Source organism: Diplotaxodon limnothrissa, linkage group LG17, assembly GCF_057381915.1.
Source record: "Diplotaxodon limnothrissa isolate DT_005_m linkage group LG17, D_limnothrissa_male_GT1.1, whole genome shotgun sequence".
NCBI lineage: Eukaryota > Metazoa > Chordata > Actinopteri > Cichliformes > Cichlidae > Diplotaxodon > Diplotaxodon limnothrissa.
The window spans coordinates 40,310,152-40,332,470 of record NC_140612.1 but is presented as its reverse complement, the minus strand read 5'-3'; the positions used below and the strand labels follow the sequence as shown (position 1 = coordinate 40,332,470).

The 22,319-nt window shown below is 40.9% G+C and overlaps 1 protein-coding gene across 1 annotated transcript; it reads right to left on the bottom strand.

Annotated features, from left to right (window-relative positions):
• Positions 1–17,233: 17,233 nt before the first annotated feature.
• On the bottom strand, positions 17,234–21,513 carry ptgs2b (prostaglandin-endoperoxide synthase 2b). Its single transcript, XM_085376482.1, has 10 exons — positions 21,395–21,513; positions 21,079–21,195; positions 20,843–20,986; positions 20,561–20,704; positions 20,099–20,280; positions 19,929–20,012; positions 19,587–19,833; positions 18,959–19,245; positions 18,709–18,856; positions 17,234–18,126 (listed from the first exon to the last, which is right to left on the bottom strand). Exons 1-10 carry the CDS (start codon positions 21,489–21,491, stop codon positions 17,714–17,716), a joined length of 1,863 nt encoding a protein of 620 aa, XP_085232608.1. The 5' UTR covers positions 21,492–21,513; the 3' UTR covers positions 17,234–17,713.
• Positions 21,514–22,319: the final 806 nt, after the last annotated feature.

Genomic DNA, 22,319 nt, shown 5'->3' with positions numbered 1-22,319 from the left:
TGAGAAAACTCAAAAAGCTACTGAGTCAGTTGCCTCGATTAAAAAAAAACATATTAATAGTAATATTATTTTGGACTTTAATAACACTATTTAAGAGCTGCACCCACCCTATGACACCATCTGGGATAGGCTCCAGCCCCACCACAACCCTGAATTGGATAAGTGGAAGAAAATTGATGGATAGATGAATGGATGGAGTTAATGAATTGACAAAGCCTATGACACCATCTGGGATAGGCCACAGCACAATCCTGAGATGAATGAGTGGAAACAGAACTTTCACAGTTTAATAAGCTCATTATGTTATAACTAGTTTTTGTATGAAGGGTGATCAAATTCACAGTGGAAAAATAAATAAATAATCTTATTTTACCTACTGTCAACAAATTACATGAAGGAAACAAACCAATAATGAACAAATAATCATTTAGCCTAGTTAAGAAAAATCACTGCACAGTCCACAAATATTTCATTAGGAAATCCTTCACGTGAATGTTAAATGAACCTGGAATGCTGGCGTACTGGAGTCAACGCAACCCTTATTGGCAGTGTGACTGAAAAGTCAGACTTCATTAAAGACCTAATATGTGATGATGAAAGAAACAGAAGCTTTAGGATGATAACCTGATGTGGTTCAGGCTCAGGTGGGCTCAGAGTTGAAATTGAAATGATTCAATTCAACTCAATTCAAGTTTTATTGATGTAGTGCTACAATAATAGATCAAAACCCCAACAATCATATGACCCCCTATGAGCAAGTACTTTGGTGACAGTGGGAAGGAAAAACTCCCTTTTAACAGGAAAAAACCTCCAGCAGAACCAGGCTCAGGGAGGGGTGGGGCCATCTGCTGTGATTGGTTGGGTGTGAGGGAATGAAGACAGGACAAAGGCACGCTGTGGAAGAGAGACAGAGATGAATAATAACTAATGATTAAGTGGAGTAAAACAAACAGGGAATGAGCAGAGATGAAATGCTGAGTGCATGATGGGAAATGTGGTTATTATTCCTCCGGTGTCACTACACTCTGCCCAATTGTCATGGCTGTGTGCAGGCAGGCAGAGAGGAAGGACCCAAAATGAAGGACTCGCGGAAGCGAAAGTGAGTTCAGAATAAACAGCTTTATTGCAGGGGTGACTGAACAGAAAACTAACTATACTGGAAAATAACTAAACTGGCAAACAGAACACACAGGGAGGTATGGGTGAACAGACGTTAGCGACGCTACACTGACACAAAGACACACTGGGCTTAAATACACTGAGGGAGGACTGAGAAACAGGAGGGAGACACAGCTGAGAGGGTTTGGGCTAACGAGACGCGCGGCGCAAAGCTAGACACACTGACATGAGGCACAACCTTTCACAATAAAACAGGAAACAAGAAACAGACACAGACTTGACACTGAACTGAACCTATACTAAACACGAGACACAACCCAAGAACTAACCCCCCACAAAGAACATAGAATAACACTAATAAACAAAAGGAATGTAAGAACTGAAAATGCTGGGTCAAAATGACCCGGGACCGTGACACCAATCTTGATCTTTAGCGAAAGCTGGCTGAGAGGTCAACCGTGGGCCAAAAAGAAAACCTATGTTTGATGTTGAAAGGCACCGTTTCCTTTGAAAGTGGCCTCAGCAAAGTTTGACGCATTCCCTCCATTTAACACTTGTGACTCTGAGAAAATAATGACTGTTTTTTGTTTGCTTCCTTCCACTGTGTGCTACATTCAAAATGTCAAAAAATTGTATGATATTACATCTTCTTTGTACTGCAAACCAAAACCACTGTTCTCTTTTTGAAGTAATGACCTGCTTTGAGCAGAGCGTTCTCTACTTTGTTACCTGTCAACTAACGTGTTGTGACAACAGTACAGATTACATGTCATGGAAACTTCTAGAAGACCTTTTGTTTGTATGCACCTATTGTTTCCGAAATCGGCGGCAGGGTTGCTGTGACTGCCACAATCCATTTTTTTTGCAGTAAGTTGCTTTTACCTGCTGTGATACGGTGTTTAAAAAACCCTCTCCTGACCAGAAGTCCTTCGAGAATATTTCAAACTAGTTGTGTGAACATTTCCACTGAAAGTATCTGAGGACGCAACACCTTCATCCATGACTAGTGTTGGTCAAGTCACTGGAAAATAGTAATTAGTTCCTAATTACTGATTACTTGTCCAAGAAAGTAATCCAGTTACTTTACTGATGACATATTTTTGAAAGTAATTAGTTACTTTATTACTTAGTTACTTTAAAAAAACGTGATACACAACCTGAATAGGTAATAAAACAATAGAACTTTCAGCCCAATTCTATTTTTCTGCATATTTTATAATGTAGAATTGAATCAAATGAAAAAAATGTCTCTTTTTAAAACTTTTTATTAGTTTTAATTTTTTTTTAAACTTTATGCGTCAAGCAAAAATGTAATTATATGCAACAGTCTCTGACTGGAAGAAATGTGTTTAACATTTAAACCTATTTTCTCCATATTCCAGCATATATATATGTGTAAAACACAGTAAAAATGAATAAAATCACAGATTCAGCAGCACTGAGTCCTGTCGCTCTTAAGTCTATTGTCACCTGTGTAGCAGGAGTGGGGCAGGTGGAGGTTTGTCCACAGCGGTCATGTCAGTGGGAGGATCCAGGGTTTCTCTGTGAATGTCACATTCCCGTGGCAGCGTGCTCGCTGTTCGCTCAGAGCTTAAGTTTAATTTTTCGCTGTAGAAAGAAGTTTTCTTCCCACGCAGAGTGAACAGTGGACGCTAATGTTTTTGTCACTTTTTACAGAATCAGACTCAGAGTAATGTGAGTACTGCCAAGCTTTAAACGCTGCATCACGCCATATTATCCATTGTTGATCCGAGCACGTCTGTTGCTGCCACGGACGTCGCACGTGGTTACGTCACTGTCACAAGACGCTCTCAAAAAGAATCATGGTTTAGTAACACAGTAATGCAGCGTGCTTACAGGAAAATAACAGTAATCTAATTACTTTTTTGCAACAATTATCCCTCACTTTACTTGTTACTTGAAAAAAGTAATCGTATTACAGTAACTTTTAACGTGTTACTGCGAATCTCTGGTTATGACTAGACTGCTTTTGAGCAATATCTTAGAAGGGCACCATGTAAATTCTGAATTTCTCAGCAGACACACACTTGAAATCTGTCTGTAATGTCCTGTACAACTAACTCAAGATTTAATTTAAATTCTCATTCATTTTTTTGTTGCCTTTTTATCAGAGCAGAAACACCAGAAAGCAGGTAGTTGAAGGAAATACAGCAGAAATACAACAAGCAGAGCAATTATTTACAATAATTAGATTATTAAAAGCTTCTGGAATTTTCCTGAACTCACTTTTAGTTTGATGTAGAGGTGGCATCTTAATTAACACACACACACACACACACACACACACACACACACACACACACACACACACACACACACACACACACACACATTCATCTGAGTTGGAATCTGGACACTAATTAGGGATTGAGTTGCTGAATATGCTTCCAAATAAACTCTGGGTGTTCTGCAAATGTCCTGCCAAATCTTGAATCCCTGTGACGTCTTTTCATTGAGCTTTCCAACAAAGACAAAAAGATAATTTCATTTAGACGACCAGAGCGAGATTAAATGAGATACTTTGCATTTGTTAATGTGAAAATGTACTGATTGGCCTTCTGACCAGAGAAAATCTTGCGGTTTTCTTATTTCTATAACTTAATGCTTCCTCATTTGGTTCATTGTCGTCATTTTTGTCAGCTGCCATCTCACTTAAAGTTTATTTAGTGTAACAGCTTTTTTTCTTTGCTTGAAATTAGAGTAATGTTTACATAAGCAAATTACTATATCCTGTATAGATGGAAGAGTCCATGAAAGGGCAGAACACGTAGATGTGACAGATTCAAGGCGTGTCACCGACTTCCAGACGTCAATTACTAACATGGAAAACACAGCATGTCACATAACTGACATTCTACAACTTTAGACCCTTAGTCATTACAGATGATGTCTGAGAAAGAGACTGAGAACAGGTGACGGTGACAAAACAGCGAATGACACAGTGCGGCAGCAGTAATTCCTTTTGTAGTTGAACATGGGAAAAGCATAATGATGGCATCATCTTCATATTTCATACAGAAACACCTTTAAGGGTTCAAGGTTCTTTATTTGTCACATGCATAGTTATACAAGTATAACACACAGTGAAATGTAACCAAATTATTATTTTTTTTATACTATAAAACTAGAGGATTTTGGAACGTAAACCAGAGCAAAAAATAAGTAAAAAAGGAGAAAAGTGGATAGTCGGAGCGGTCAGGAATTCTATTGCACAATACTGTGTCACTTTCTAGAATCGCCTGCACTGATAGTTAAGTTATTTATTCACCAGGATATAGTTATATATATTACTTCGTTAGAGTTATCCGATACTATGTCTTGCACTATCCTACTGTATATTACTGTACACTACTATTCTTATTGTATATATTGTATATCGTATATCTTATTCATCTGTTCCTCTGTCTCTCCTGCTGCTTTGAGCATGTACATGACAAAAGAATTTCCCTCGGGATAAATAAAGTTATTCTTATTCTTTTTTTATTGAACAGCTTTCCTAGCTCAAAATGTTCACCACCATAAAAAAGCATTGCCAACAAACCTACATGTTACACAACCAACATGTGTAACATGATTTCCTTTTAAGAGTCTGAGGTGGTTCCTCGTTTTCTAGCCTTTATTCTATATCTTGAGGTTTCCTGCCTCCCAACGACATTCTTCTGAGCCACAATTACTCATGTACTACAGAAGTGTACAAGTCATACATTATGTCACAATTCCCTGTTAGCTGTTATGTTTAAATGTTGTGTTAGTCCATACCTGCCTCCTTCCTGAGATAACTTCATGTTAACTTAGTTAAGCGTATTTGCTAAATAGTTACATTTTAGTGAAGTGCAAAAACAAAGCGTTACCGCTTCAAATACAGGCCACAATCTACAGTCAAAATGGTAACAAATAGACTCCCTACCAGCCATCACTTCCTCATTGTTCACAGGGTCAAACATTAGCTAAACATTTTGAGAAATATAGCATTATACTTCCTTGCTCGAAGTTATGAGAAGATGATAGATAGAAGAAAAACGAAGCAAATAAGCTATTTGCTGGTTAAAAAGTAACTACATTTGCTCATTTTAAATGAAGCCATTTCACCAGAATATTTATTAAAAGCAACAAGGAAGTAAAAGTAGGAAGCTTCTTTGTAGCACGATCAGGGTCGGGGGGGTGACTGGCTGATCAACAGAGAATGTAGTGCTACTATTTAAAGCTCACCAAACATAAGAACCTTACCTTCATGTCTGTGTAGGTGTCTCTAACATGCCCTTTATATAAAAGATGAATGAGGCTTCTGGGTCTAGAACATGTAGCAGTTGCAAAAGTGACTCTCACACCAATGGCCTCATTTTTGTGAATAAACAGACAAACTGAAACAAAAGAATGACAAATAAACCAATGGGTGATGTCACTGTGGTTATCTTTTATATACAGGCTGTGGAGCACTAGCCCTGCTGTTTGCCACAGTATACATCGCTATTTAGTTATACTTCAGTGCCATGTTATACATAATATAAGTGTTATTTTTATGTATTTTGCCAGTTTTGTACTGAGGAAGCCAATTTTGACACCGATGTCTAAAAGACGTAAAATGATTCTGTTGTGTTGTGGAACAAATAATGGCCGCTGATTGACCCATATCCTTTTTACATACAAGGCCAACCTGCAGTGTTTTAATGCACATCAATAAGATTACGTTAGTGTCTGTGTCTGAGTGCGTATCCTCTCAGAAAACCATGCCCAGGCTTGCATAAACATACCTGAAATTCTTGTGTTTCGGGTTTCACAGAGTGATTCTTATCAGTGCAAAATCTGTTAGTGGAACTTTATAAACAGCGATCATCTCCTGGGGGTGATGTCATGCACTGCATTTCCTCAGATGATTTTACATACAAGCAATGAATGTCTCATAGATGAGTAAGGAAGGTGAAACCAGTGAGTATGCACTGATGACATGATATGACTGCACATCTGTGTGATATAAAGTGTACTAACAGCTGTTTTGTGTTTTATTTTGGTGTTTTCTCCTCCTGTAGCATACTGTCGTGTTGTCGATGAGAAGCCTTAAAAGGCTGTTATACGCAGTGGGGAGTTTCTGTGTAAGAGACACTCCTGTAACGTACACATCCACTGATACTCTAAGTTTGATCGGAAATGGAAACAGTCAGATACCGTGCATTCCTCCACGCTGAGAGTCACTGCGACAAACAGAGCATTTGCCAGCAGGGAAACAACAGCAAACACAAATATTAAAGTAATCCAGTGGCCTCTTTCTCATTAAGAGTAGCAGCAGCGGAGCGGCATGGATGGCCTCTGTGTAAACAGTGACAGCTTTAAGCTTAATTATTAAGGTGTATTTTCATGATTTACCACAGTTGAAATAACCTTTATCTTATCTCTCAGGAACGTCACAGTGAGTAATCCAGATGCAAATTGGTATACACACACATACAGTCAACTGATGAAGATGAGTCATCAGGGCTGTCCTTCCTGTCTGCCTCTTACCTGCATCATCTTTCATTATATGCAGATTTGGGTGAAACCTCATATTGTCCTTCCTTCCTTTTAATCCTGTACAGTTATAGGTTGACCCTGCACTACCACAGGGTCTCACAATCTGTCCAAGGATTTCATCCCAATACCTAATGGCAGATAGGGTGCCGTTGCCTAGTCTCTAGAGTTCTGCATATCAAATCAGCCCATCGCTGACCGACCACCAATCCACTCATGCTAAACGATGTTACAGGAAGCAGAATGTTCTCCACGGCTTCTCCAGACCCTTTCAAATCTCTTAATGTGCTCAGGGTGAACCTGCTCTCATCTGTGAAAAGCACAGTGTAATAGTGGTGGACCTGCCAATTCAGGTATTCTTTGGCAAATGGCAATCACGTTACACAGCGCTAGGTAGTGAGCACAGGACCCACTAGAGGACACTGGGCCCGCAGGCCACCCTCATCCAGTCTGTTTCTGATTGTTTGGTCAGAGACATTCACACCATTGGCCTACTGGAGGTTATTTTGCAAGGCAAGGCAAGGCAAGTTTATTTGTATAGCACAATTCAACAACAAGGTGATTCAAAGTGCTTTACAGAGACATTAGAAACAAGAACAAATAAAAAGCATGATTTAAAATTGATTAAAACAAGCAAATAAACTAACTAACTAATTAACAAACAAACAAACAAACAAACAAACAACAGTATATAAAATCAAAACAGATAAAATCAGAACAGTAGATAAAATCAGTAGTTAAATGTAAGTTTTGAAATTTAAGCTTAAAGTGTGGATTTGGTACTTTATTCAAATGCAGCTGAGAACAGGTGAGTCTTCAACCTGGATTTAAATAAACTGAGTGTTTCAGCTGATCTGAGGCTTTCTGGGAGTTTGTTCCAGATATAAGGAGCATAAAAGCTGAATGCAACTTCTCCGTGTCTGGTTCTGACTCTGGGAACTGATAAAAGACCGGATCCAGATGACCTGAGGGATCTGGATGGTTCATACTGGGTCAGGAGGTCATTGATGTATTTTGGTCCTAAACCATTCAGAGCTTTATAGACCAGCATCAGAACTTTAAAGTCTATCCTCTGACGGACAGGCAGCCAGTGTAAAGACCTCAGAGCTGGACTGATGTGGTCCACTTTTTTGGTCTTAGTGAGGACTCGAGCAGCAGAGTTCTGAATGAGCTGTAGTTGTCTGACTGATTTTTTAGGTAGACCTGTAAAGATGCTGTTACAGTAGTCAAGCCTACTAAAGATGAATGCATGGACTAGTTTTTCCAGGTCCTGTTGAGACATCAGATCTTTTATCCTTGATATATTCTTGAGGTGATAGTAAGCTGACTTTGTTATTGTCTTAATGTGTTTTTCTAAGTTTAGGTCTGCATCCATCACTACACCCAAATTTCTCGCCTGGTTTGTGGTTTTTAGATGTATAGATTGAAGTTCTCTGGTGACCTGTAATCGTTTTTCTTTGGCGCCAAAGACTATTACCTCAGTTTGTTTTTGTTTAGCTGGAGAAAATTGTGGCACAACCAGTCATTGATTTCCTCAATGCATTTACCAAGAGCCTGTACAGGGCCTCGGTCTCCTGGTGACATTGTGATATATATTTGTGTGTCATCTGCATAGCTGTGATAGTTTATTTTGTTGTTGTTTATAATCTGTGCCAGTGGGAGCATGTAGATGTTAAACAGAAGGGGTCCCAAGATGGAACCTTGGGGAACTCCACATGTGATACTTGTCTGCTCAGATGTGAAGTTACCTATTGATACAGAGTATTTCCTGTTTTCTACGTATGTTTTGAACCAGTTTAGTACAGTTCCTGAAAGACCTGTCCAGTTCTCCAGTCGTTTGAGTAATATGTTGTGGTCAACTGTATCAAATGCTGCACTGAGATCCAGTAAAACTAGGACTGACATTTTTCCACTGTCTGTATTCAGACATATGTCATTAAACACTTTGGTCAGAGCGGTTTCAGTGCTGTGGTTCTGTCTAAAACCTGACTGGAAGGCATCGTAGCAATTATTCTGTTTTAAGAAGTAACTGAGCTGTTGAGAAACTGCTTTTTCAATGATCTTACTTAAAAACGGGAGATTTGAGATCGGCCTGTAGTTGTTCATTTGTGTCTTGTCAAGATTGTCCTTTTTCAGTATAGGTTTGATTACAGCAGTTTTTAGTGATTCTGGAAACACACCTGATAATAAAGAAAAGTTGACGATCTGTAACAGGTCTGACTCTAAAGTCTTTGAGACCTTTTTGAAAAAACTTGTTGGCAGGACATCTAAACAGCAGGAGGAGGAGTTCAGCTGACCTAAGATGTCCTCCAGGTCTTTGCTGTTAATAGGTTGAAACTGTTTCATGGTGTTTAAACAGTTTTTTGGTGGACACAGTACATATCCTGGATCTGCTGTTGATGTACCAATTGCTTGTCTAATTTTTTGGATTTTTTCAGTGAAGAATTTGGCAAAGTCATTGCAGGCCATGGTCGAATGAAGTTCAGCTGCCACTGACACAGGAGGGTTTGTTAGCCTGTCAACTGTAGAAAATAAGACCCGAGCATTATGGCTGTTTTTAGTGATGATGTCAGAGAAGTAGGACCTCCTTGCATTCCTCAGTTGTAAATTATAATTGTGAAGTTTCTCTTTATAGATGTCATAATGAACCTGGAGGTTTGTTTTTCTCCATCTGCGCTCAGCTTTCCTACACTCTCTTTTTTCATTTTTCACTAGTGTGGAGTTTCTCCATGGAGACTTTTTCCTTCCAGAGATAACCTTCACCTTAATGGGAGCAATAGTGTCCATTACATTTAACATGTTAGCATTGAAGCTATTGACGAGCTCATTGACTGACCCTCTGGGCAGGTCAGGTGTTAATGGGAAGACCTGGTTAAAAATTGCACTACTGTGTTCAGTTATACACCGTTTTGTGATCACTGTTGTTGATATATTTGTGTGGGCTGAGATTTTACTTTCAAAGAAAACACAGTAATGATCAGACAGGCCCACATCAGACACAGTAACCTTTGAAATGCTCAGGCCTTTGGAGATCAGTAGGTCGAGAGTGTGTCCTCTATTATGTGTGGCCTCTGTTACATGCTGAGTCAGCCCAAAGTTGCCCAGAGTGTTACTCAGGTCTTTAGTCCCTTTGTCCTGAGGGTTGTCCACATGGATGTTAAAATCCCCAGCAATAATTACACAGTCAAAATCAACACAGATCACAGACAGCAGTTCACTGAGGTCATTAAAAAAGTCTGTGCAGTATTTGGGAGGCCTGTAAACATTAAGAAACACAACTTTGGATGGGGCCTTCAGCTGTAAAGCCACATATTCAAAAGACTGAAAACTTCCAGGAGATAGCTGCTTACATTGAAATGATTCATTAAATAAGACAGCAACCCCTCCTCCTCTCCTGCTCACCCTGACCTCACTGATAAAACTGTAGTTAGGAGGGGTCGTCTCGATGAGAACAGCTCCACTGTTACTTTGGTCCAACCAAGTTTCAGTTAAAAACATAAAATCAAGGCTGTGCTCAGTGATTAAATCATTAATTAAAAATGTTTTCCCAGCTAGAGATCTAATGTTTAATAAAGCCAACTTAAGTGTTTTAGAGGTATTACTTGTCCCCTTGTGTTTGGGAGCAGTCTGTGGCACACAAGGTATGTTTACTATGTTTAAAGATCTTTTAGAGTGCAGCTCTCTGTGTTTTGACCAGGCCACATGTCTCCTGTCACCTAAAAGTACAGAAATTTTAAAACCTTCTAGTAAACAGGGTCCCAGCTTCTCCTGGGAAAAGTCACCACTGCCATAATCCTCACAGCCCGGACCCTCCACACATCACACATCAGACTGCGGAGACAGGGCATGAAGAGGAACTAAGGGGGGCGAGGCTGGGCAATGTGACTTCGATTGCTCTGTTGAGGGTGGGGCTCGATGGCGAACCTTTGGCCGCTCTGGTGGGGGGTTTATGGGGGACAAAAAGGGATTGGGACGGGGGGTAGGTCCACTGATGAATACAGCTGCATTCAGAGAGTTTACAGTATTTAATAATCCAGTAAAGTCCCGTTTCAGAACCTCCGACTGTTGTTTGGACACATCGTTTGGCCCTGTATGCAGAACAATGTTTGTCACAGTTGGATATTCATCTGCAATTTGAAGAATTCTCTCCTTCAGGTTGTTGACCATATCGTTAGGATAGCAGAGGACTTTAGTGTTCTTACCGCACATCCTTTGTACATCCTTTACGGCAGAGTCACCCACAATCAGAGTTTCAGGCCTAGCCTTTAGCTTTCCCTGTGGCCTTTCACTTTTCAACAGATTTTCAGACCTTATTTCGCTGCTTTTAGATGGATGGTTGTCCGATATAGATCCAGGGTCCTTTGATAGTGGAGCAAATCTGTTCTGCAGTTTCACATTCAGTTGTTTTGGAGGTTTGTTGTTAACCTTCCTATTCACGGTTGTCCAGTCCTGTTTCCTCCCGTATACAGGGGTAGAAGAGCTTCTCTGTCTCGTAGGAAGTGAAGGCCAGTCGGTTTCAGAGATTTCAGCTCGCTGTGCCCTGCCTGTGATACGTCCTCCCCCTTCCAGGAGACATGATTTATGTCTTGGTTTTGCACCAAGACAGTCTAAGGGGGGATTATCACTTGAGGATTTATAATAATGCACAGTCTACTTTCTTGGTCATGTTATCTGTGCTCCTTAGCTGTGTACTAGCTTGCTCATCGCCATTGTTTTGAATCAAAGGCAAGGTTGTTTCATTTCCACACAGTCCATTTACCTCCACGTTTACTTCTAAGCGATGAATTTTTGTCTCCAGTACTGCAATCTTCTGCAGGAGGCTGTGGTAGTCATCTGTGGAGAGGGAAGGCATCTTGTTGCTAGTTAGCCTAGCGGTTAGCACCTTTCCAGGCTATCCGGTTGTTCAGTGATGACGCGACGAATCCTACTTCCGGGTCTAAAGTAGTCTGCGTTTAATATGGCTTTTGTGTTGTTAACATGTTTAATGTTATGTATTTTCTTCTATTTGATCTCAAAAAGCTCCTAAAACAGTCAGTGATCCCTGTTGACCTCCCTTGGCTTTTATTACCACTAATCATTTATTTAAGCTCAGTCTTTAAAACCTTAGGATGTAACTACAGCCCAGCCTATGCAGCAGTATATGAATGACTAACCTCGTATTGTGGATGGATTATCTCAGTTGTTCTCCTGGCTGAAGTTTGGTCCTTTTACAGCATCCTGCCATGCGATTACATTTGTTCCTGACCACCGAGAACACTCACGGTAACTTTTATCGAGTGGAAAAAAAGTTAGCTTGTTTATATTATGCTAACATAGCTGTGTCGCTAGCGGTCACCTAGCACATCATTATATACCAGCTAGCCCAACTTCAGTAACCCTACAAACGTCACTGCTGTTTAGTTTTCTGTCTTCATTTATGCTGGAAGTGATAGCAGAGCTGTACGTTTTAATTTGTTTCCAAAACCCCGCAGTCAGGACATGCTATATTGTATTTAGATAGAAGCTAGCGAGCTAACTCCCTGCTAACTTCTAACTCCGTTAAATGTCATAAATTCCGTTTTCATGGATGCCTGGATGTTAAACTCAATTCTTACACCTGGTAGAGCAGAACGCTGATCATTTTATTAAAGATGAAAGACTTTAGACAGTTTTTCAACTCTCAGTAATGCCATAGTGATCGTTTGATATATGGACCTGCAGCGGAGTTTAGACCCAGACACGGCTAGTGACGTCAGACTGAACAACCGGATAGAGGCTGCTCGGTGCCCAGACGCTGTAATCAGGCTTCAGCTGTGTCTAGGCCACAGACACACGGAGCGCTGAGGACAAGGTAACCATAAAATGTTGCTGTTTCTGTTAAGAACACTCTAGTCCTAATGATCTACAAGTGTCCAGAAGTTATCGCAGGTAAGCTCACACGGAAAAAAGGGAAAAAATCAGCATAAAAATCAATAAAAATCAATATAAGAAGCAAAGCATTCAAGAGCAAAGAGATGAAGCGTCCACACTCACCAACTCCAGTAGTGCTCATCCTGTTTCTTTTTTTGCACGCAAGAGCAGATACCAGTCCTGCTGATGGATTAAAGAACGTCTACGCCTCATCACGCTCTCCTAGAGTAACTGTCTATATCCTGGAATCTCCTCCATGCCCTTGAGACTGTGCTGGGAGACACAGTCTTCCTGCAATGGCACCTATTGATGTGCCATCCTGAGGAATTGGACTGCCCATGCAACCTCCAAGGGTCCAAGCATCGGCTCGTGTTACCAGAATAAGGAAAACTAAAAAGTATGAAAGATCAACTTCTTTCCATACTGGACGCATTAAGTTCCTCAATCATCTGTTTTGCTAGTTAAATTATTATTATTGTTTTTTTTTTCAAAATTGTAGCAGTAATTGGTCAATCCTAATAAACCAAACAAAGCATTCTCAATGTGAATGTGATCAGGTATCGTGCGTTAGCAGCCTATCACAGGTCGGTTCATACGAAAGTGTGTCGCAACCAGAGATGGGCAGTAACGTGTTACTGTAATCTGATTACTTTTTTCAAGTAACGAGTAAAGTAAGGGATTACTATCGCAAAAACGGTAATTAGATTACTGTAACTTTCCCGTAGGAACGCTGCGTTACTGCGTTACTAAAACCGTGATTTTTTTGCGAGAATGTCTCACGACAGTGACGTAAGCGAGTGCACCATTTGTGACAACAGCTGTGTGCAGATCAACAATGGATCATATATCGAGTGCGGGAGAGAGTATGAGCGTGCAGCGTTTAAAGCGTGGAAGTACTGACCTTACTTTGAGTTTGATTCCATAAAAAGTGACAAAAACATTAGCGTCCATCATGCGTGGGAAGAAAAAACCCCTAAACTTCCGAGCAAGCACCGAGTAGCTACGACGTAATGGGAAACTCACAGAGAAACTCGCGGATTCTTCCACTGACCGCGGCACACCTGCACCAGGGTAAACCTCCGCCTACCCCACTCCTGCTTTACAGGTGAAAATAGAGCAACAGGACCGCTGAGTCTTTGACTTTATTTATTTTCTGCTGTGTTTTACTTGCATCTATTTGAAAGACTGAGTGTAAACACACAAAATATTTTATTTTATGTGCTGGAATGTGCAGAAAATAGGTTTAAATGTTAAACTAATTTATTCAAGTCAGAGAATGTTGCATATAATTAAATTTTTTGCTTGATGCATAAAGTTAAAAGATTAAAACTAATAAAACAAGTTTTAAAAAGAGATTTTTCCATTTGATTACATTTTGTATGATGGATTATGCAGAAAAAGTAGAATTGGGCTGAAAGATCTATCACTTTATCACCTCTCCAGGTTGTAAATCGTGTTTTTAAAAAGTAACTAAGTAATTAATTACTTTTGAAAATAAGTAATCAGTAAAGTAACAGGATTACTTTTTTGGGGCAGTAATCAGTAATTAGTTACTGATTACTTTTTTCAAGTAACTTGACCAACACTGGTCGCAACTGCAGTTTGTTCATTAAAGTGTGAGGTGGTGCACATTGTCAGATGAAAAGATAACCATTTAAAAAGAATGATAGTGACAAATCTTCCTTGTGACAGCAAAGTTGCCTTAACAACAAGAAAAGATTTGTGTTTGTCATCGAGGAGACTCAGCATTAGATGCAAGGAAATAATTTCCTCGTACCAGCATCCACGTGAGCCGGGTTAGGCAAAGCTTCAGCTGCAGTCACGTAGACTGTGATTAATAGTTTTGCTTCACTTGTTTTCCTCACACACCGTTCTCAGGTCATTAAGAACAATTGCCACATTGTTTTAGACTTTGTTGTAGTAACACACTTTTTTCTTACAACACATTATCGCTCAGTTGAAACAGTTGGCAGTGAAAACTATAAAATGGATTGACTGATAAAGAATATAAACCATTAGATAATCTGATCAGGGATTAATCATTTCAGTCAAGTCATTTGGTTTCAGTGCCAGTGCCTCACGGGCCGAGGCGGCCTGCGCCAGCTCCCATTTGACCCCAGTCACTGCCACCTGCAGAGCATCACGTAACTCGGGTCCTGGTCACAGTCTCCACACAGGGTCCGACTCCAGAGAGGTCCAGAATCGGTCAGAGAGAAAGCACTCTCCTAATCTTCTCCCGAATCAGGGCCCACGGCCCGCTCGTTCTCATTAAACTCACACAAATGCGTTCCCCTGCTCGATGACGCAGATCGAGACGTGACCATGCCACACATTGTTGCACAATAGAGTGATAAAACTCCCCCTGACAATATGGGGGAAACAACTAATATGCACACACAATCATGTCATTTTCATGCAGTGATGCTCCAAGTCCCTCTGACAGGGGACTCCTACGCCTCTCGCTTTGAAGTGCGGGACAAAGACTGTGCGATGGAGGACTAACTGCTCATGACATTCAGTTAAGGTGACAGCTGATGCACAAGAAGTTTTTGTTTTTTAAAACTTTAATCACCCGGTGTGAGGGGAGAGAGCAAATGTGATTTCGTTGTCATTTGTGCGAAATACGTGAATGGATGAGAAAGTTTAGCTTGTCATTGTCTGTGTTTAGAAAGGATGCTGCCTGGCGGTCTGACTCACCGCTCCATGCTGCCAGTCACGTCAGCATTCCTTCCACTATGTTTGTTTTGGACTGGATAACCTAAAAAAACCCTTTTGTTCCACTGTAATACTGCCAGTCTGTACGACTGTGGCTAGGTTTACTGTATGCTTTTGAACTGAGTGCTAGTCCACGCACCACATACAGTAAAACTACTTTTTTTCTCCTGGCATGTGTGTAACAACCATTGGAAAGTTTTAGGGATATGCATAAAGCCTCAGCATACAGTCATCTCCTCACTTTCTTTTTACTACTAGTCATGCAGTCTGTGGAGTTCTAGCTTAAAATAATACAAAAACTGAGACAGCACATAGAAACTGTCACCTGGAAAAGATTTGTGTTACCCAAAGACACCCTTACATGCACTGGTGAAACTGTATTCTTTTAATGCAAAACGGATCGTTTACGTTCTAAAGCGATCTCACACGAAGCACGAGATCTTGCCAGGCTCCCTCACGGCACGCAAACTTCTTTAAGCTTAACAAGTATAGACTTGTTTTATTCTACAAAAGTGAAAACTCTTCAGCTACAAAGTGCACTCGAGAGAATAGCAGTCGCGCAGGGAATCTTGATTGAAGCTCAGACTTTATGACATCAGTAGTATGTGAAATGTAATGTTGCTACGTTGCGCTTTCAGACCTGCAGATAAGAGTGTTTACACACACAGCGAGAGAATGGGACTGCTGCTGTCAAGTTTGAATGTGAAGTTGATACTTAACTCAAGGTCACGCTCTCGCTCTCTTTGTTCAAAGAACACCCCAACTGGTAGCAGATGGCCCTGCCCCTCCCTGAGCCTGGTTCTGCCGGAGGTTTCTTCCTGTTAAAAGGGAGTTTTTCCTTCCCACTGTCGCCAAAGTGCTGCTCACACAGGGTCATATGATTGTTGGGTTTTCTCTATATGTATTATTGTAGGGTCTACCTTACAATATAAAGCACCTTGAGGCGACTATTATGTGATTTCGTGCTGTATAAATTAAATTAAATTGTATAGAAAAGGCTTGATGTGAGATTTGGTTTGCTAATTAGACTGAGACGTTATATACCTAAACTTTATCCTTTCTAGTTTATTCACAGACGGGGATCTTTTTACCTCTGAGTCCAGCTGATTTACAGGAATGTATCCTGTAAATCAGTTTCTTACATTGTAACTATTATTATAACGGACAGTTTCAGTAATTACATTACGCTGTGGTCTCTGCTTCTTGGTTGTTTTTGTGAGTTCATTATCTCAGAGTTTTGTTATTTGTTTATATATTTGTGTGATTTATCAGTCATCCGGTCTCAGTCCAGCAGAGAACCTGTCCTCTATCAACAGTTCGGACTAATGGTGGCAGCGCAATGATGTGGGGGATGTTTTCTTGACACACTTTGGCCCCGTTAACACCAACAGAACATCATTTAAATGTCAATAGGTCTCCAGCCATTTGAACACATTTGTTAGTTTTGTATCTTGTAGGAAGGAAGGTCCAACCCAGCCCTAGCAAAGCCTACTTAGAAAAAGCGGCCGCTGAGTGTGTCGAAAGAAACAACTTCTCAGAGTTACAGCCATTTGAACACATTTGTTAGTTTTGTATCTTGTAGGAAGGAAGGTCCAACCCAGCCCTAACAAAGCCTACTTAGAAAAAGCGGCCGCTGAGTGTGTCGAAAGAAACAACTTCTCAGAGTTACAGCCATTTGCATTTCAGTCAGAGCATGTGAACTGATATGTGTGCGCTCTATGTTCAGATAACAGTGTCTTATCCTGCTGTCACAGCCAGTTCAGAGTTTATACAAGAACACAAAGTGACGTCATGAAAACAGCAACACGGACAGTTGATTTCTGAAGTATGACTTCCATCATTTATTCAGTTTAATACTCTGAAGACCGTAGGCACACACTATTTTAAGCCTGTACAATCAGAATATTTGTTTGTTCCTTGAAAATACAAATAAAAAAAATAAAAAAACAAAAACGAAACAAAACAAAAAAAAAAAAAACAGTGTGGATTCAACATACACTTGTCATTTCATATTATTCTGACTAATACGAAAACTGGTCAAAATGAAATCACTAAAACAACGTGAACTGCAGATAGTCACAATCAGTCTGCACCGGAGCACTGCCCTTTAAAACTCTCATCACTGTTTATTACTGGGATACAACTATGGGAACATAAATGGAGAGGCAACAGGTAATCCAGGGAAACATTTAACAGTAACTTACTGTTTTAATGAAACTGTAAACTGACCTTCAAGTATTAAGTTGCAGTGCCTGAGGTTATCAGTATAAGAAGACAGTGTACAAAATAAATACAAATTACTTACTCTAATTTCAATCACAAATATAAAAATTTGTTCCACTTGTTCTGGTTTTATTTTACAGTATAAATATATAAAATAAATATACCAATAAATAAATAAATAAAACTGTGTTTTTTTAAAAAACAACAACAACAACAACAACAACAACAACACGCTTAAATAAAATTAGAGCTCAGTAGTCCTTTCTTTCAAAATAATGGTGGGGTTGATGTCGCTGCCCTGCGACTGCGACGTGCTTGAGTTGATGATCATGGACCCGGTCTCTTTAACATCGGGCACATGAAAGGACGCCACGGGGCAGGGACCCCGCACGTTATTGCACACCAGCTTCTGGAGCGAGGCGGTGTTGACCACGTCGAAGCCGACTGTGCCTCCGAAGGTGCTGGGCTTCCAGTACTCCGGGGAGCAGATGGGATTTCCCATTAGGCCCTTGAGGGAGAAAGGAGCCCCCATCTCCACCATTGTTTCCCCAAAGATGCCGTTATGTCTGGGCTTCTCCACCAGCAGGCCCGGGTAGAGCTCCACAGCATCGACGTGCCCGTACAGCTCCTCCAGCACCGCAGCCATTTCTTTCTCCCCTGAATAACACAAACAAGGAAATGGTTTTGGTCAGTAACACAATCTGGCGTCCTTCCCACTGGCTCGGTCACTGCGATTTGACAGATTTCATATGTCTTTACTTCCTGATTTTTATCTTTCCACTAGCATGCACGCCATTTTTTCCTTCACTTATACAGCAAGTCAAAGTTAGTTTTTAATCGACATTAAACCTCTTGAAAAGTTTAAATCTTCCTCTTTAAAGTAGAGGGACTCCCCGTGTCTGTTTATATCTCGCCTGCAGTCATGACAGTCTGCTTACTCTACCTTAAGATGAAATGGCCATCTGGTTCTCAGAGTCATGGAAATAAATACCTAACCTTCAAAACTGCCAGCAGCTGCTTAGGGACTCTGAGGCATTTCCTCAATATCAGGTAAACTATTGCATAAACCGTATTGTGCAGCCTGCAGGTTTTTCAGTCACACTTTGTGAAAATAAGAATCAGCGCATTGCAAAGATATTAATCTATCAATAGCTGGGCCTGAGACAGCAATTACAAGAACCTGTTTTTGTCACATTTTCAGCATACAGGTATTTTCAAGAAGTGCTGAATCTGTCTCACCTGTCAGGTCTTCGAAAGACGTGTAGGGCTTCATGGAGAATCGTTTCCTGTAGGCGTTGAGGGACTGGTAACGCATTTGTCTGCTGTTCTCTATGGATTTAATGGCCACATACAAGATGGGTCCGGGGACATTTCGACCACCAGCAACCTAAATTACAAAAAAAAGAAATTTCAATTCTGCATCCTTAGAGCAACACTGGTCTTGTATGTTTCAGTCTAACTGCTGCTGCGGAGCTTAAAGAGTTCGTACCCGTCCGGCAATCTGATTGGTGAACGACTCCACCAGGTTGCTGATGCCGTGCTCGGTCACGACAGAGGTGTTGAAGACAAACTGCTTGTAGCTATAATCTGTCTCCTCAATGTGGAAACTATCGGGCATCAGAGGGTGCCAGTGGTAAAGGGTGTTGAACTCAGATGCAATGCGGTTCTGGTACTGGAAGCGCTGGTTAAAGAGCAGCTCGGGGTCAAACTTGAGTTTGAAGTGATAGCCGCTCAGATGCTGCACGTAGTCCTCAATCACGATTTTGATGGTCTCACCTGCCAGATGAGAAATGTGACGGTTTATATAATGAAGACACTCTAGATGCTAAAAGCCACTCTGCTTTAGAATAAATCGTGCTTATTGATGCTTCATTTGCATGTCTGTAGTGTGGGTAAGCACAAAGTGGAGTCCTGAGAGTAAAACACATTTCCTCTTTCTGATGTTTACAAGAAATTCTCAAGTCTTTCAGTAAATCAGGTTCCTGAAATGAAATGCTCCACTGTGCGCAACATCATTGGGAGGTGAATAAGAAGTCCTGCTAACAATATGATTATTAGCTTTTTAATAAAAAATCCCAACTACGTCACAGCTGGTATCTGGACTTCTTTTGTCTTACCGATTAGGATGAGCCGTGCGGTCTGGAAGAGTCTTTCGTCATCCCAGTATGGGTGGACCTCTTTCAGCACATCGCACACACGGTTGTGTTCGCGGAGCCAGATGGTGGCGTACATCATCAGACCAGGGACCAGGCCAAATGCCTCGTTGCCGACAGCGAAGCGGTGAGAATCTGGGACGTGAGGGGGGTAATGCATCGTGACACCCACTTCCTTAACTGTAGGGGGGTACATCTCTCCATCGAGCATCTGCGGAGTTACGCAAAAGAGGAAACTGCTGTGAGAAACGCACATGAGCTGGTCTCTTTGACTGCCTCGAGTACAGCTACCTTTCCCCCCCATACCTGATATTTCAGCTTGCCATCCTTGAAGAGTCTCAGCTTGTGCTGCTTTTCCAGGTTGTCACCGTAGATGTGGTTGAGGTCCACCTGACAGCACAAGACACGCCAATTAAAACTGGGTCACATTAAAATGAGTTTGCTTTTCAAAAGCCGGGATCTTCAGCTCCACTTACCCCATGACCCTTAGCAACAGTGAAAGCAGGCCCTCTCTTCATGTCAGATTTGAAGAACTGGTGGGTGAAGTGCTGTGCGAAGAAGGCAAACATCAAACTGGTGCCCTGCGGGTCTGGTATAAACTGTCTCCTCATTAAGAGCTTCTCAGCCAGAACTTTAACATCAGGTAGCTCCTTTTTGCCTGGAAGAATAAGAAGACTTCAATGAGCACATAACAGTATGATAAGAAAATCACAGCTCTTTGGGTCTGTTTCATACTTCTGACGCAAAAAATAACTTGATCTCTTTGGTTTGGGCTTGTAGGGGGAGGTTTTTCCATGTTGCCTCAGACACTTTATAATTGATCTAAGAGGAAAGCTAATTCCAATGTGCGCGCTTCCTATGATGTAATTCGACAAAGACGGTTTTGTATCTTAAGAATCTAAGAAAACTGGTTCTCCAAAGGTAGAGAGTGTACTCACCTACTACTCCCATAGGGGTTGGGCAATCCTGCGGCACAGGGGGGAGGGAGCGCGTATAGTAGGAAAGGTTGGAGTAGGCTTCCCAGCTCTTATAGCCGTAATCAGCATTATAAGTTGGAGGACTGTCAATCATGTGGGATCGGGCTAGAGAAAGGAAAACCCATATTAGTCCTTCATTTAGTATAAACACTACAACAAGTTCCTGCGCAAACTGTTTAATGTACTGTGAAAAACTTTCCAATCCACTTTTTCATTTTTGCCTTCGAGCAGAGAGAGACTTACATGTCAGCACATATCTCATGATGGCATCCCTGAGGAATGAGATGCTGTTGACGATGTTCCAGAAACCCTTGAAGTGGGTCAGGATGTAGTGGACTGTGTTGGGTGTTGGCTTCAGAGACACTTTGATCCAGGTGAAGAACTCAGCTGTAAGAGACCAAGAGAGCACGTGAATCAAGCCATCAAGTCACCACCAGAGATGCACCTTGTTTCACTCCAAGCGCGATGTTCACACTTACCTGTTGTGCAGTTTTGCCCATAGTACCCCGTGCGTGTGCAGTCACACTCGTATTTTTCTGAGGCCAGTGGTGTGCAGACGCCCCTGTTCTGGCATGGCTCTGAGCAACATGGGTTAACTGTAACAGATACGGTTGGACACTTACTGTCTGTTTAATAAAAAATAATCAGTTCTCAAGAAGACATCTTATTAGGCATCATCATCATAATAATAATAGAAAGAAATCACGACTTCTAAACTGTTGCTGTGATTTGGGCTGTAGCAATAAAATAAAATGGAAAAACTGTAAGAAATAATCTCCAGTTTCCGCAGCTTACCAGTTTCACCGGCGAGAAAGCACAGGGCCAACAGGAAAAGCGGCAAGGTGAGTTTGTTCATGCTCCGGAGACTTTGTGAGATCCACGTTTGTTTCATGTCTGCAACTCCCTCTCGCGCACGACGACGACGCTGAAATTAAGAACGTCCACAGCGAGGTTGAGCTTTATTTGTATGGGGGGGGCGGTGCTTCCTCCTTCCTTCCTTCCCCTCCTATCACCCTCACTACTCACCCATCCACCCTGTGACAAAGAGGGATTTTAGTGAGCAGAGTTTATGAATCACCTGCTTTGCGAGTGTCTTTATGACTCTGGGTAACTCTACCTACATTATGATCGTTTCAGTCCTTTTTGGCCACTTAAAATATCTTTATAAAACCAATATGTTATACGCGTTGTAATTTCTGATGCACCCTTGGCTACATCACTCTTTAAAAAACATTTCTAATGTCAATGAGACTGTTTAGCCGGATCAAACACGGACATATAAAAACCACTTTGCTAAAAAGTGATTGCAGAAAACATTCTTTTTGTCAAAATAACTTTATATCTTTCATGAGTTAAGTTTCACAGATTATAGGACAACAAGTAACAAGTAGACAATCTTTTTCCTTCTTTCTTTCTGCCAGAAATCATTTTTGGGAGAAACAAGCTTTCTTATCCACAGAATATTTATTTTCTATTCTCACTCCTTCAGTGCTACAGCCTTAAATTAACTAATTGTATGCGTTTTTGTTTGTTTTTGTCCCCATAAAAACCGGAAGCTGTGATTTTAATTAATGTCTAATAATATTTACTGGTTTACACAACGTATTACCACGACAGGGGGGATTTAATATCTATAGCCTCTATAAAACCTATGAACAAACATGGAGAAATGATAAGTACAAATACTCGAGTACTCTTTGATTGATAAAAAATTACAAGT

What these genes read in the sequence shown, in the direction of transcription:
- ptgs2b (XM_085376482.1), bottom strand. Translation starts at nt 21,491, where the DNA reads ATGAAACAAACGTGGATCTCACAAAGTCTCCGGAGCATGAACAAACTC. An exon ending in TGGGCAAAACTGCACAACAG is followed by an intron (nt 20,987 to 21,078) that starts GTAAGTGTGAAC and finishes GGTCTCTTACAG; the next exon opens with CTGAGTTCTTCACCTGGATC. An exon ending in AACCCCTATGGGAGTAGTAG is followed by an intron (nt 20,281 to 20,560) that starts GTGAGTACACTC and finishes TTATTCTTCCAG; the next exon opens with GCAAAAAGGAGCTACCTGAT.